We start from the raw sequence: 17,159 nt of genomic DNA on the forward strand, positions 1-17,159 counted from the left end.
TTGTTCCTGATGCTTCTTGCAATGAGGTACACACATTTCAGCCCTTCTACCTTACTGTCTTCACACCGTTTATTCTGCTTCTCTTTCCTCAAAGCTTCTCTGTATGTTAGATCTGGCTTTACTCCATGCACTTCTTTCACTGCTCTATCGCTCTGGGTCCCATCCCCCTCGCAAATTAGCTTAAGCCCTCCCAAACCATGCTAGCAAACCCACCTGCAAAGATATTGCTCTCCCTCGAGTTCAGGTGCAACCCATCCAATCTGTACAGGTCCCACCTTTCCCAGAAGAGATCCCAATGATCTAAAAATCTAAAACCCTGTTCGCTGCACCAGCTCCTCAGCCACGCATTCAACTGCCATCTCCTCCAATTCTTACCATCACTGTCACGTAGCACTGGCAGCAATCCTGAGAACGTCACCCTTGAGGTCCTGTTCTTCAGCCTTCTGCCTGATTCCCGAAACTCACACTTCAGGACCTCATCCCTCTTCCTGCCTATATCGTTGATCCCAACATGTATCACGACTTCTGGTTGCTTTCCCTCTCGTACCAGGACGTCGTGCACCCGGTCAGAGACATCCCGGACCCTGGCACCCAGGAGGCAACAAACCATGCGGGTGTCCTTCTCACATCCACAAAATCTCCTGTCTGCTCCCCTGACTATAGAGTCTCCAATGACGACTGCTCTCCTCTTCTCCGTCCCACCCTTCTGCACCACAGGGTCAGACTCAGTGCCGGTGGCCCTGCCACCGTGGCTCACACCTGGTCGGTCATCCCCGACAACAGTATCCAGGACGGTAAACTTATTATTCAGGGGAATGGCTACAGGGATGCTCTGCACTACCTGTCTGCTCACCTTCGCTTTCCCCCCTCTGACTGTTACCCAACGACTTGCTTCCGACAGCCTAGGTGTGACTACCTCCCTGTAGCTCTCATCTATGACTGCCTCATTCTCCCTTATGAGTCGAAGGTCATCCAGCTGCTGCTCCAGATTCCTTACACGGTCTTCCAGATCACCTAGCCGTATGCACTTCTGGCAGATGTGACTCTGCGGGAGAGGGGTGTTCCCCCAAGACTGCCACATTTCACCTGAGAGGCACATCACCGTCTCAGGAGACATTGTAAAAACTAATTGCGAGCTAGCTTGTCCTCCGCCTCTTCTTGTCGAAGCCTCTCAATTCAAAGCCTCAAACCTCCACTCCTTCACTCGCCCACTCATGCACTGGCCGCTTCGCTTCAGCTATCCCTCTATTTATCTGTTTGAGCTTTTCAAAATGTTTGGTCACCTGACCTCGACTGCCCAATCAGCTGCTTTCTGTTCAGTCTGAGCTATTCAAATCTTGATTCTCTAATCAACGGCTTTCTGCTCATCTATTCAAATCTTGATTGACTTGATTGCACAGACCAACTGCCAAAACTGCCAGAATCTCTCGAGTCAAAGCCTCAAAGCTCCACTCCTTCACTGGCCCACTCACGGACTGGCCGTTTTCTGCGGGAATGTAAATGCTATTAGCGGGAACGTTACAGGAAAAAAAAATATGATTATGTTGCATTTGAACAAGACATTGGCGAGGCTGCAAATGGAGCACTATATGGAGTTTTGTTCAGCCTGTTACAGAATGTAGAGGATAGAACTGTACAGCACACCGGGCCTTTCAACTTATATAAAGCAGCTCCACAATCAACCTAAAGCTTCTCTCTTACTCAACCATGAACTCTCTTGTTTTTCTTTCATCCATGTGCCTATCTACGAATCTCCTAAATGTCCTGAATGTATCTGTATGCCTCTATCACCACGTCCGGCAGTGTGTGCCATGCACTCAACACTCCCTGTAAAAACAATCTATCTCTGACATCTCGCCTAAACTTTTCTCCACTCACTTCTTCCCATTGTCCTCTGGTATTACCCACTGCCAGCTTGGGGAAAAAGGCTCTGGCTGACCACTCTATCTGTACCTCATATAATCATATACACCTCTATCAAGTCACCTCTCATCCTCCTTCACTCCAAAGAGAAAAGCCCTCACTCTCACAATGGTAGCGGACCCAAATGCAAGACACAGACAGTGAAGTACAAGGAACAAGACTTGACCAGAGTAGGGACGTGACCGGATACAAACAAGGAGCAGGGACAAGAACGCAGACTTGGGCTTGGACCCCGAGCCAGAGACTGGACAAGGATCCAGAACCTGGGTCTTGCCTCGGGCTCGGGCCCCAGAACTAGGCAAGCACATGACATGACTGCAGGACTGGAGGCTGGGGTCTTGAGGCTTGAGCTTGGAGACAGGCTTGGGCTCTTGAGACTTGAGCTTGGAGACAGGCTTGGGGTCTTGAGGCTTGAGCTTGGGGACTTGGCTCTTGAAGTTTGAGGCTGGGGTCTTGGCCTTGAGGCCTGCAGGATGGTGTCTTCGGTCTTGAAATGCAGAGGCTTCGGTATGGAATCCGAGCCAGAGACTGAGCAAGGACCCAGAACCTGGGACTTGACTCGGGCTCGGACTCCAAAACTAGGCGAGGACAAGACGAGGCTACAGGACTGGACATGGCTTGGGTGACAAACTCCTGCGTAGGGCGAGACACAGTAAAGGCACATGGACAGGACTCGAATAGGACTGGATTAGGCACAGACAGGACGAGGGCCTTCAGGAGCACGGACCCTTGAACGAGAAGAGACAGGAGCACGGAACACAGAGCCGGGACCCTTCCTTGGGAACAGGACGTAGGGCCGGGACTCACACACATAACACAGAGTCGGGACCCCTCGGGAACAGGACGTAGCGCCGGGACTCACACCTACCACAGAGCCGGGATCCCTCCTTGGGAACGGGACATGGGACCGGGACTCACACACATAACACAAAGCCGGGACCCCTCCTTAGGAACAGGATGTAGGGCCGGGGCACATACACAGAACACTGAATATGAAGAGACGGATCCTAACTCCAGGTGGCGGCAAACGGCCGGACCCACCTAGCGAAGGCGAGGACACAGAGGGACAATTCCACACAACGAAAGACAGTTTCTTATCTTGACCGAGCAAGGCTCCGGTCTGACTCCAGCGGGAACACTTCAGCGATACAGGCGGGGTATCCAGGCTAGGTGAGCAGGCAGAGAGTCAGGAGAGGTATCCAGGCAAAGAGTCAGGCAAGGGGTGAAAGACAAGGAAGGGAACAGAACAGTCCAGCCGGAAATCCCTGGTTTGCAGAGGTATTTATGTCTCAGCCCGAAAACGAGAAACATGTGCCAAACAGAAACTGGGGAAAACCAGAAACCCCGGAACAAGGAACCGTGAACCGGAACACGGACTTCACGGACCGGACCATGACACTCACTCGCTCAATCTTTCCCCATGAGACATGTTCTCTTATGGAAGCAGCATCCTGGTAAACTCCAAAGCTTTCACATTCTTCCCATAATGATGTGACCAAAAATGAATACAATACTCAGTGTGGTCTCACCATAGTTTTACTGAGCTGCATCATTCCTCTGTGCAGATTGAACTCAATCACCACACCTCTATCAAGTTGGCTCTCATCTTTCTTCATTCCAAAAAGAAAAGCTTTAGCTTGCTCAGTCTTTCCTTATAAGGCAGGATTTTGCAATCCAGGCAGCATCGGGGTAAAACCCCTCTGCACCCTCTCTGAGGCCACCACATCACTCCTATAATGAGGTGACCAGAACTGAACACAATGCTCCACGTGTGGTCTAACCAGAGTTATATCGAGCTGTAACATCACCACGTGGCTCTTGAACTCAATCCTCCAACTAGTGAAGACCAACACACCACATGCCTTCTTAACCACCCGATCAGCTTGGCATGGCAATTTTGAGGGATCTATGGACTTTGACCCCAAGATCCTTCCGTTCCTTGACACAGCCAAGAATCCTGTGATTAGACTTGTAATCTGCGTTCGGCAGTACGGTAACGCCGTGGTTAGCACAATGCTTAGCAGTACAGCTGACCTGGGTTCAGTTCTCGCTATTGCCTGTAAGGAGTTTGTACGTTCTCCTGATAACCACATGGATTTCCTCCCACAGTCTAAAACCTACCGGTTGGTAGGTTAATTGGTCATTGTAAATTGTCCCGTGATAGGCTAGGATTAAATTGGGGTATTGCTGAGCAGTGTGGCTCGAAGGGACGGCAGGGCCTTCTTCACACTGTCTCCCAAATAATAAATAAATAAATAGATAGCGAGATAGACAGATAGAGAGATATATAGATAATTAGATAGATCTGACCTTCTAAAGTGCATCACTTCTCATTTTTTTGAACTGAACTCCATCAGCCAATTCTCAGCCCGGCTCTGTATGCGATAAGAACAATGTCATTAAGCTGGAAAGAGTGCGGAGATTTACGAGAATATTGACCTGAGTAGGGGACTGAGTTGAGAAGTTGAGCAGTCTAGGTTTCTTATTCAATGAAGCATGGAAGATTGCAGGATAACCCAAAGGTGCTTCTACCGCCACTTCCAGCAGTGTGTTCCATGCAATTACTACTCTCTGAGTTGGTAATTTACTCATTCTCTCTCTGGGATCACTTCTCACGCTCCAACAAAAAGTGTGTTTATTACACTTGAGAGTATTGCGTGAATGGTAGAGAGCGGGGCAAGATGAGAGAGACAATAGGCTACAGGGAGGGAGGGAATCGATGCTACCGCTTTGAGGGCTGGCAGGAACTAAAACGGGCTGAATGCCCTTCTGAATTACAACCGGACAACTCGTTACGGGTGCACTGCTACCAGTGCACGACCTGGTGCCGCCGCACTTGGCTGTAGTAGATGTACAGAAAGCTCAGGAATCCGAGGAGCACGAAGGTAATCGAGACGGCAGCCAAGAAATACCAGACAGCGATCATGGCGTTGCCCTCTGCCGCCGTTCCTCTCCCGTAAGGATCTAGCACTTTCCGGTGGAAAGAAGCGGCCAGTTCACCGGACACGTAGCACCTGTACACCCCCTCGTCGTCCTTCTGCGCTCCGGCAATGGTGTAGGTGCTGCGCCCGGTGAGCTCGTCTAAGGAATGGGCGCTCCCTCGCCGTCCAGAGAGCTTGTCCCGCGTGATGTAGACGGAGTCCCTCCGCCAGGAGACCGGAGTGAAGGCGGAGGCGCCGGGACACCTGAGGCTCGCGTTTCCGTTGACGTAGACCAGATAAGTCTCGATAAGGACGGTGCGGGGTAGGTCGAGCGGGACAAATCTCCGACCCGGCAGCTCCAAGCGCTTGACGTGCGCTTCGTAAGGCGATTCTGTGAGGCACGGAACCTGGCAGGGTTCCAGCGCTATCTCGGGACCCCGACTGGCCAGTTCAGGACGCCCGGCTGAAACCGAGATTTCGCAGGGCACGTCTTGCTCCTGCCCAACGACGGGCCAGGCGTAGCAGAAACCGACGAGCCTCATTTCCCCGGGACGCTGCACCAGTCGCAATCTTGCCAGACGTTCCAGACACTGTAAAATTTCCACTGCTGCCCCTTTACTTCTCGGAAGGTGCTGCGTAGCGCCGGGACTCCGACGGACTTGTCCGAGAGGTGCGTTTTCCCTACGTCCTGGACGTCCGCCTCGTAGTAAGCCAAGTTCTTGCCGTCCATCTGACACAGGTAGACGCCGGAGTCCCGCACAGTGGCGGGTCGTATGGAGATGTGCGGCAGGGAGAACCGGCAACGGGACTGCAGATCGCCCAAGCGTCCTCCCCTGATCGGGGCGGACCCCGCTCCCACCAGCACCACCGCCACGGAGCCGGGCTCCGAGCTGTTGGAGTACGCCCAGGTCACCTCTCCGGGCTGGGACGGGTCGTTGGGACAGATCAGAGTGGCCGGGTTGCGGCTCAGAAGCGGGATGAGGCACGACCGGTTTGGGTCGCAGGAGATCGATGAGCCAGCGGACGCCGAGAGAGCGCTGGTCAAAAGCAGCGTGATTGGAAGAATTGGGGACACCACTAGTGTGACCCAACTCAGCCGTCTTTCCATCTGCCCAGAGCCCTAAAGAGAGAAGTCCTAAAGATCTGGTTCCCTCCCCCATTCCCCCAAATCGCCGACGTTACATCTCCGAGAGACGGACAATGGTCTTGTACCTCAACAATGGAAACAGAGCGTACGGTTCGATGACATCCTGGGGCAGAACTAGAGGCGGGAACATCATACTGCACGTGTTGTGAAACGACAAAAAAGCGCTGATTTCTGACCCGGTTTTAAGATAGTCCCTTCCACATTTGCACGTCCAAAACAAAGCACCCACGATCGAAACAATCCCTTTGACAGACCCCTGAATGGGTTACAGTCTAGGGTCAACTCTATGGATTTCAAGGGGGTTATATATAAAATAACAGATTCCTTGGAGTAGGTTACAGTCTGAGATCTAATCCATTGATTGAAAGGTTTATCTGCAGGGTAGCCAGGATTCAGTTATGGGCTAGGATCTAATCCAGTCGTTCAGGGGTTTATTTATAGATTAGCAAATCCCCAAGGGCGGGTTACAGGCTAGGATCTAACCCAAGGGAGGTTATATTGTAGGGTGATGTAATTAGCGTAAGTGTACATCATTTGCAACCACCGACATCAGTGCTGGTGTTTCACTTTAAGAGGCTGGTCACCTGAAGGCGTAGCTTTTGCCGCGCTTTGTGTTCAGTTATTTTGGAGTGCAATATGGAGCTGTACGGTTTTTTAAAATTAAACATGAAATAACTTATGTCGTTTTATTTGGCAAAACCTATATTGGTGACCCCGATTCCAGAGTTATTACGCATGTCGGCCAACGCAAACCTCACTAAGGCCACATGCTTCACTACAGTGTCTAAGCAGGGTGTTGAGCGCCACATTCCCATAACTGGCCCGCCAGTCCGTGCCGCACGCGTAGAATGGGCCCAGAAACGGTCGCAAGGGGCTGAGTTTGCCAACATCGTACGTTGGTCGAATCGCCCCTCCTTATAGTTCTTAAATCCGATGGTGGTTGCTGCCTATGAGGCGATTACCAACGCCCTAACAAGACCAGCACTCCGATTGTTACGAGCTGTTTCAAATCCTAGAATTTCGGCACGGTCAGCCGGAAATTTATTTTTGTCAAAGTCGATCTAGTTGGGAGCTGCCATCAGGTGTCTGTGTGCTTGGGGGACCTTCCAAAAAACGGCTGTGATAACCCCGTTTTGCCCTCTTTTTCTGCAAATGCTGTTGGGGCTAAAAATGCAGCACAGACTTTCCAACGAATGATGGACTATCTATAGAAACTCTTAGCTTTTCTTTTTGTTTACCTGGATGATATACATAGGCCATTGATATAGGCACAGAAATAGGCCATTTGGCCCATTGAGTCTGCTATACTTTTTCATCATGGCTGATCCAATTTTCCTCTCAGACCCAATCTCCTGCCTTCTCCCCGTAATCCATCATGCCCTGACCAATCAAGAATCTCTCAACCTCTGCCTTAAATGTACATAAAGACTTGGCCTCCACAGCTACCAAAGAATTCCACAGAATCCCTACTCTCTGCCTAAAGAAATTCCCCCTCATCTCCATTCTAAAAAGATGCCCCTCTATTCTGAAACTATGCCCTCTGGTCTGGACTCTTCCACATCCACTCTATCAAGGCCTTTCACCATTAGATAGATCTCAATTAGGTGACCACTCATATTTATGAATTCTAGTGAATACAGGCCAATAGCCATCAAACGCTCTTCATACGACAAGTTATTCAATCCTAGAATAATTTTTGTGAACCTCCTTTGGACCCTCTCCAGTTTCAACACATCCTTTCTCAGACAAGGGGTCCAAACATGCTCACAATATTCCATTTGAGGCCTCAGCAGCGCTTTATAACGCTTCGACATTACATCCTTGCTTTTACCTATTCCTCTTTGAAATGAATGCCAACATTGAATTTGCCTTCCTCACCACAGACTCAACCTGAAAATTAACCTTAAGGGAATCCTGCACAAGGACTCCCAAGTCTCTTTGCACCTCAGTTTTTGTTTGTATTTCTTTCCATTTAGAAAATATTCAACCCTTTCATTTCTTCTACCAAAGTGCATACACTTTATGGCTCTGTATTCCATCTGCCATTTCTTTGCCCACTATCCTGATCTGTCTAGTAAGTCCTTCTGCAGCCTCCCTACTACCTGCCACTCAATTTATCTTCAGACTTTGCAACAAAACCATCAATTGCATCATCCAAATCACTGAATTATAATGTAAGAAGAATCAGTCCCCGCACAGGCCCCTGTGGAACACCACTTATCAGGGGCATCCGTTCAGATAATGCTCCTTTCACTCCCACCCTTTGCCTACTGCCAATCGGCCACTGCTTTATCCATGCCAGAATCTTTCCTGTAACACCATGGGCTCATAGCTTGGTAAGCAGCCTCGTGTGTGACAACTTGTCAAACGCATTCTGAAAATCCAAGTACACAACATCAACAGATTCTCCTTTGGCTATCCTGCTTGTTATTTCTCCAAAGAATTCCAATAGGTTTGTCAGGCAAGATTTCTGCTTGAGGAAACCATACTGAGTCGGGTCTCAGTATGCTGACATGTGCAATAACTCTGGGATTGTCCGAGGGAACCGGGGTCACCAATATAGGTTTTGGTGAAATCACCAAAATGATTTCATTTCATTTTATACCAACAGAGCAGCGCTGCTCCCTCTGACTTCCTGCCTGTCCTTTCGATACAATGTGTGTCCATTGGACATTAAGCTCACACTTATAATCTTTCAGGCATGAGTCAGTGCTGCCTACAGCATCAGAACTGCCATACTGAAACTATGCTGCAAATTCATCTACCTTTTACCGCATACTGTGCGTATTCAAATAGAACACCTTCAGTCCTGTATTCACCCTTTTTGATTTTGCCCATCTTTTACAATGCAACTCAACTTGTTGACTACAATTTCTCCCTATCCTTGCTACATATTGCCTCTGTTTGTAAACCAGCTGCCTCATCTTCAGCACTATCATCTACCTTTCCTACGATACTTCTTGCGTTGCAATACAGGCAGCTCAGGACACCACACCTTGATCAACCTTTTGATCCCTAACTTTGTCTGAGGTCTTACCAACCTTCGCCTCCACAACCTCTCCACTAACTGTTCTAGCACTGTGGTTCCCATCCCCCTGCAACTCTAGTTTAAACCCCAGCATGCAGCATTAACAAACCTTCCTGTTATGGTCAGGTGTAAACCGTACCGTCTGTATAGGCACTACCTTCCCTAAAAGAGAGCCAATGATCTAAATATCGTATGTCTTCCCTCCCCCACCACACCAACTCCTTAGCCACATGTTAAACTGTATAATCCTTCTAGTTAGGCATCATCAGCGCATGGCACAGGTAGCAATCCTGAGATCACAGCCCTGAAGTTCTTGCCCTTTAACATAGCACCTAACTCCCTGAACTTCCTATGCAGAACTTTGTTGTTCATCCCACACACGACATTAGTACCTATGTGGATCACAACTTCTGGCTATTCACCTTCCCACTTAAGAATGGTGAGGACTCGATTCAAGATATCACGGATCCTGGCACCCGGGAAGCAACATACCATCTGGGAATCCTGTTCTCGCCCAAAGAACTTCCTGCCCATTCCCCTAATTAATCAATATCCTGTCACCACAGCGTGCCTCTCCTCCACCCTACCCTTCTGAATCAGACTCAGCGGGATGATTATTAATGCTGTTCATTGCCTGTTTAGGTTGTCAGTCACAAACAGGGGAACATTTACAGATGCTAGAAATCCAAGCCACACACACAAAATGCTGGAGGAACTCAGCAAGCTAGTCCACATCTACAGAAAAGAGTAAACAGTTGAGGTTGCAGGCTGAGATACTTCAACAGCACTGGAGAAAAGAGGTGAGAAGTCAGAGTAAGAAGCTGTGGGGGCGGGAAAGGAAGAATACAAGATCGTAGGTGATAGGTGAAACTGAAAGGGGGTGAAGTAAAGAGCTGGGAAGTCGATTGGTGACAAAGGGATGCAGAAGGGGGAATCTGATAGGAGAGGACAGGAGGACAGGATGTCATGGAAGAAAAGGAAGGGGGAGGAGCACCAGAGGGAGGTGATGGATTGGTAAGGTGTTAAGGTGAGAGAGGGAAATTAGAATGGGGAATGGTGAAGGTGGAAGGGATGGCCCATTACCAGAAGTTCAAGCAGTCGATGTTCATGCCATCAGGTTGGAGGCTACCCAGGTGGAATATAGGGCGTTGCTCCTCCAACCTAATTGTGGCCTCATCGCAGCAGCAGATGAGGCCATGGCTGAGAAAAAGGCAGGCATAGCTGGGACCCATGTGAAAGTCGACAAAAAGGCAGGACTTGCATGGGTCACACCTATCCCTGCATTTTTGTCGGCCACGTTGAACAGTCTATGTTCCAAGCCTACACTGGTATAACTTCCCAACTTTTCCTATGCTGCATTGATGTCTGCATTGGTGCTGCTTTGCTGCTTCCTACACCCATGCAGAGCTCATTGACTTCATCAAATTTGCCTCCATTTTCCACCATGCCCTCAGATTTACCCGGTTCATTGCTGAAACCTCCTTCCCCTTTCTTGATCTCTCTGTCTCTGTCTCTGGAGACAGCTTATCCACTGATGTCTATCATAAACTCACTGACTGTCACAGCTACCTGAACTGTACCTCTTCCCACCCCGTTACTTGTAAAAATGCCATTCCCTTCTCTTAATTCCTCCATCTCCACCGCATCTGCTCTCAATGAGACTTTTCATTGCAGAACTGTCCTCCTTCTTCAAAGAATGGGGCTTCCCTTCTTCCACCATCAATGCTGCCCGTAACCACATCACTTCCATTTCACACACGTCTGCCTTCATGCCATCCTCCCACCACCCCACCAGGTATAGGAATCTCTTGTCCTCAGCCACCACCCAATTGCCTCTGCATCCAGCACATAATTCCCCTTAACTCCCGCCACCTCCATTGGGATCCCACCACCAAGCACATCTTTCATTTCCAACCCCCCCCCCCCCGCACCACTATCTGTTTTCTATAGGGATATCTTCCTACGTGACTCCTTTGTCGTTTCATCCCCCCAACCCCCGACACATCCTTGCAAGCAGAACAAGTGCGACAACTGCCCCTGCACCTTGTCCCTCACTACCATTCAGGGCCCCAAACAGTCCTTCCAAGTGAGATGACACTTCACCTGTGAGTCTGTTGGGGTCATCGATTGTATCCGGTGCTTCCAGTGAGGCCTCCTGCATATCGGTGAGACATGACGTACATTGGCAGACCACCAATCACCTAAGGTTTGTCGCCAAAAAAGAGGGATCTCCCAGAGGCCACCCATTTTAATTCCACTTCCCTTTCCAATTCAGATATGTCAGTCCATGGTCTCCTCTACTGTTGTGATGAGGCCACAATCAGGTTGGAGGAACAACACCTTACAATCCACCTGGATAGCCCCAACCTCATGGCACTTCTTGAACTTCCGGTAAAGTGCCCCTCCCCCCCCTTACTATTCCCCATTCACGTTTCCGTCTCTCACCTTATCACCTTACCTGCCCATCAACTCCTCCTCTGGTGCTTCCTCCCATTTTCTTTCCTCCATGGCCTTCTGTCCTCTCCCATCACCGTGCACTTCTCGGTCAAAACATCACTCAGGGACCTCAGAAAGTTTGCGTGGCATGGCCTCTGGAAGGACATGTATGACTGGGCTGCAGCCTGTGTGGGGTGCCAGTGTTCAAATATTAACCATCACACCCAGGCGCCATTAACACTTTTTGAGGCCCCTGAGTGACGTTTTGACCACGTCAATGTGAACCTTGTTGGTCCTCCCACCCCCCACCCACAGTTTCACGCAGCTCATTACCATGGTAGAGGGTCATCCCTCCAGCATGAACGACAGCTGCAGACGTGGCTCGGCCATTCATCAGCACCTGGGTCGTTCTATTTGGCACCCCATCTGATACTTCCTCTGAGCCCAATTCATATCAGACCTCTGAGCTGCGATGGCCTAGAACCTCGGCGTTAGGTTACTCACACCACGGCGTATCACCCGTAGACCAATGGCCTATGCGAGCGGTTTCATCGCTCCTTAAAGGCTGCTCTGGCTTCTAATTCCTGATGCCACCGCCACCTAGTTGACCACTCAATAGAATTCCAGCGACCTCAGTATATTCAATTCCTTTTCTCCTATTCCTGCTTCCCATCATGGTGTACAGCACATGTGGGTTCCTGTTGACAGACATTTCGCCTCGCTTGTTTTCGTCCACCATTATGCACACCAATATCCCCTTAGGCCCCCTTATGATGGTCCGTTCCGCGTTTTGGAACGAGAAGAAAAGACGTACATTGCACATCCCTCCCCACTCTCGGTAGAATCTACAGGAGGCGCTGCCTCAACAAGCAAAGATTCCCACCGTCTGAGCCATACCTTCTTCTCGCTGCTCCCTCCCACTTCCCAGCTACCACCTCCCTCTCTCTGTGACCCACTACAGCCCTCTCTGTCCCTGAATTCCCACCGGCCTCTACACCCTTACCAATCTTCTTGTTCGTGTCTCTGTTAGCCCCTCCAGCCCCTACACCACCTCTGTGAGCCAGTCTAGTTACTACACACTTCCCCATCTTTTGGAATCGCTATGGTTCCTACACTATTCTTCATCTCTGTAATCTGCTCCAGCTCCTACACTCCTTCCCATATCTGTGACCCGTCCGGCACCTACATTCCTCCAATCTCTGTAACACCTTCCAACACCTACCCACGTCCCCTTCTCTGTGACCCGATCTGGCCTCTAAACCCTTCCCTGCCTCTGTGTCCACCTTGAGTCCATGTCTTTAACTCACCGCTCTGGGCCCTAGACCCTCCCCAACCCTGTGATCATCACCAGCCCCTTTACCCCTCTCTGTATCTGTGATCCCCTCTGGCCCCTGCTCCCCTTTCTATCTCTGTGACCCTTTTCACTTAGGTGATACCTTTCTCAGTGGTGACCTCTGTTGATAAAATATTGCCCCCTCCCCCGATCTGCAGGTGAGAGGTAGTCTGGGAGGTGCTTGATGGGGACATGGGGAGCGCAAGTCGCAGTAATACAGAGATTAATCGTCTCGAAGTCCGGTATGGACAAGAATATTTGTACATTGTAATGGGTCGATCAGGGCTGAGGGAGATTAGAGCCGAGTGCTGTCCTGTTTACCAGCGACAGTGACTGACATTTGATCTATCTCTCTATCTCTCTCTCCCTCTCTCTGTTCTTCTTCCTTCTATTGCACCTTCTCTTTCCACTTTTCTTATTTATTTCTTTTTTCTGTTTTATTTTTTCTTCTTACCTCTTTCTCTCACCTTTTCCTTTCCCTTTCCCTCTCCTATTCTCCATATTCGCCTATCACTCTTGCTCCTCCCTCTCTTCTTTCACACTTTCTTCTCTGCTCCTTTCTCCTCCTCTTTTTTCTTCCTCTCTCCTCCCTCTCATCTCTCGCTCACCTTCCTCTTCTTCATTCGTTCTTTCATTCTCAGTCTTCATATTTTATCTTTCCCCTTTTCATTCGTTTCCTATTTCTCCTTTCACTTTCGCTGTCCCTCTCTCCACTCCCCAATCTCTCTCTTCAATTTCTACCCTCTCTCATTTTCTCTCTCTCCTGTCATCCGTCAGGCGACTCAGCCCACTCTCCCTCTCGACAATCACTCCTCTCCCTTACCCTCTCTTACTAGATCTCACTCTCGATCTCTCTGTCCCTCCATCTTCCTCCCTCCCCCCTCCTCTCACTGCACTCCTCCCTCGACACCCCCCTCCCCCGCAGGAAACGGACCCATCCAACTCTGGCAATTCCTGCTGGAGTTGCTCCTGGACAAATCCTGTCAGTCCTTCATCAGCTGGACTGGAAACGGCTGGGAGTTTAAACTCTCCGATCCTGATGAGGTGAGATGCTTTCCGTCAGCCAGATGGAACTGGAATTGGGGTTGGAATTGGTTTATTGTTGACACAGGTACCGAGATGCAATCTTGTTTATACAGATAACAAGTACAAAGTGAATTGAGGTAGAACAAGCTAAAACAGAAACAATTCGGAATAAAGTGTAAATAAAGACACGAAAAGTGCAGTGCGGTGCACTGCGCAAAGTTATAACGAGGTAGATTGTGAGGTCAAGAGTCCATATTTTCAAGAGCCTGATAACAGTGAGGTAGAAACTCACTTTGAGCCTGGTGGTATGTGCTTTTCAGGTTTGTATGTTTCTTTTGCCCGATGTGACAGGGGAGAAGAGAGAATGTCCAACCTCCGTACTCAAGAAAAGAGGAATGTATCACAGAGGGAGCGCAGTGCAGATTCAGCTGAAGCGTATTGAGTAGGTTAATTGTCAGTAGCCTCTGTGCCACTGATTCCATATCTGATCACTGTTCACAGTTCTGTTCCCCTTATCAACGGATGCACTTGCCTGAGAGGGAGTGTGATGAAAAGTCAGCAGACAGGCTTTGAAAATGCGCAGATTTGCAGACGGAAAGAGATGAAATAGTCTTGGACTATTATTGTGACATGTACCGCGATAGAGTGAAAAACTTTTGTTTTGCATGTCATCCACGCCTATCATTTAATTACATCAGTTCATCGAGATTGTACAAGGGAAAAAAACAGAATGAAGAAAAAAGTGTGAAGGTTAAAGTGCAGTGCAGTGCAGCCAGACAATAATGTGAAAGGGCGATAACGAGGTAATTTGTGAGGCCAAGAGTCGATCTTATCGTATAAGTGGAATCAAATTTTTAACTGCAAGATAGAAGCTGTCCTTGAGCCTGGCGGTCCGTATCTGATTTGATCTGAACCAAGCACCAGTACTAACAGGAATTCTTCTCTCTCTTTCTCCTCTTCTCCTCGCTGCTCTTCTCACTCCACTCTCCTCGTAGCTCTCTCTAGCATCCCTCTCTCCCTCCCTCTCTTTCCCCCTCCCTCTCCCCTCCCCGCTCTCTCTCTCCATCGGCCCCTCCTCGCCCCTCCCCTCTCAGGTGGCCAAACGTTGGGGCAATCGGAAGAACAAACCTAAGATGAACTATGAGAAGCTGAGTCGTTGTCTCAGGTACTATTACCACCGGGACATCATTCAGAAGACGTCAGGCAAACGCTACGTCTATCAATTTGCCTGTGACGTCCAAGGCCTTCTGGGAAAGACACCCCAGGAAATCCACGCTCATCTGAATGTCAAGCCAGGGCCGGGACCTTGAGGAATTAAAGCCATTTTTTTCGTGTTACTTAACATAAGGTTTGAAGACAGAGAGTGACACATTGGATTCACTTGAAAATTGGAACTGGTAGAAGGTCTAATTTTAGAGTCACTCAGCACTCAAACAGGCCCTTCGGCCCAACTCGTTTATGCTGTCCATCCAAGCTCGTCCAATTTTCCTGCACTTGGCCCTCAAAACCGTTCCTATTCCTGTACCTATCCAAGTGTTTATAAATGCTGTTATTGTACCTGCATCAACCACTTCCTCTGGCAATTCGTTCCATATATAGACTGCACTCTGTGTGAAGCAGTTACTCCTCACGTCAACTGTAATTCTTTCTCCTCACACCTTAAACCTGTGCCCTCGAGCTTTAGACTGCTCTGCCTTAGTGTAAAGCACTGTGTCCGTCCGCTTTATCTACGCCCCTCATAGTTTTATAAACATCTAAAAGGTCACCTCTCAGCCTCCTTCACTCCAGGGAAAACAGTGCCAGACGCATCAATGAAAGGGAATAAACATTTTGGGTTGAGGCTCTTCATCAGGACTGGAAGGAAAAGTGGCACAAGCCAGAAGAAGAAGGTTGGGGTGGGGGGACAGCAAGGAGTAAATCTGGCAGGTGATAGTTCAATCGAGCTGAGACGGGGAAGGTAGGAGGGTGGGGGAGTGGTGACAAAGTGATTGATGTGTGAAACGAGGAGGTGATAGGTGGAAGAAGAGAGGGTCTGACAGGAAAGGACGGTGGATATAGAATGAAGGGGAGGGGCTGGGAACCAGACTGAAGAAAGCGTGGGCTGGTTATGATGGTGGGGAGGGGAGAGTGGGTGAGAGGGCAAACAGAATGAGAGAAAAAAGGGGATGAGTGTCGAAGATAGAAACAGAGGGGAGTGGATACTAGAGGTTAGAGAAATCAATGTTCATGCCAACAAGCTGGAAACTACCAAGATAGAATACAGGGGCCACACAGATTGCTGGAGAAACTCGGCAAGTCAGGTCGAAGCTAAGCGGGGCAATAAACCGTTGACATTTTGGGTCAAGATCCTTCATTAGGACTAGAAAGAAAGGGGCTGCAGCCAAATAAGAAGGTGTGGGAGGGGAAGGAGTAAGTAAGGAGGAGGTGGAATTTTACTGAAGGTTAGAGAAATCGACCTTCATGCTATCAGGTCGGAGGCCACTCAGACTGTATATGTGGTGATGCTCTCCAACCTGAGTTTGGCCTCCTCATAGCAGTTGAGGAGGCCATGGGCAAACATAATGGAATTGGAATGGACGGCCACCTGGATGTCCTGTCAAAGCAGCCCCCAAATCTGCATCGGGTCTCACTGATGTAGAGGAGGCCACACGAGGAATACTGGGTATAGTAGATGGCCCCATGAGACTTGCAAGTGAAGTGTTATCTTACCTGGAAGATCTGTTTAGGCACCTGAATGGTGGTGAGCGAGAAAGTGAAGGGACAGGTGTATCACTTGTCCCGCTTACAGGGGTAAGAGCAAGGAGAGAGATCAGTGGAGAGGGACGAAGACAAAGTTCAAAAGTTCAAAGTACATATGTGTCATTATATACAACCCCGAGATTCATTTTCTTGTGGGCATTCTCAGCAAATCTATAGAATAGTAACTATAACAGGATCAACCAGAGTGCAGAAGACAAGAAAAGGTGCAACTGCAAATATAAACAAATAACAATAAGTAATGAGAACATGAGATAATGAGATAAAGCGTATTTGAAAGTGAGATCATTGATTGTGGGAACATTTCAATGATGGGGCAAGTGAAGACGAGTGTATTTACCTCTTTTGTTCAAGAGCCTGATGGTTGAGGGGTAGTAACTGTTCCTGGACCTGGTGGTGAGAGTCCCATGACCCTTGTACCTTCTTCCTGACGGCAGCTGCGAGAAGAGAGCATGATCTGTGGGGTGGGGATCTCTGATGATCAAAGCTGCTCTCCTACGTCAGCGTTTCATGTGCGAAATGGTTGGGAGGGCTTTACCCGTTATGTACCGGGCCGAATCCACTACAGTTTGCAGGATTTTCCGTTCA

The 17,159-nt window shown here is 49.1% G+C and overlaps 1 protein-coding gene across 1 annotated transcript; it reads left to right on the forward strand.

The window, feature by feature from the left end:
• The first annotated feature begins 6,726 nt into the window (after positions 1–6,726).
• LOC134351198 (protein C-ets-2-like) lies at positions 6,727–15,124 on the forward strand. The gene is made up of 3 exons (XM_063057308.1): positions 6,727–6,886; positions 13,714–13,832; positions 14,909–15,124. The coding sequence occupies exons 1-3, from the start codon at positions 6,727–6,729 to the stop codon at positions 15,122–15,124; spliced, it is 495 nt and encodes a 164-aa protein (XP_062913378.1).
• Positions 15,125–17,159: the final 2,035 nt, after the last annotated feature.

Source organism: Mobula hypostoma, chromosome 8 (assembly GCF_963921235.1).
Source record: "Mobula hypostoma chromosome 8, sMobHyp1.1, whole genome shotgun sequence".
In the NCBI taxonomy this organism is placed as follows: Eukaryota; Metazoa; Chordata; class Chondrichthyes; order Myliobatiformes; family Myliobatidae; genus Mobula; species Mobula hypostoma.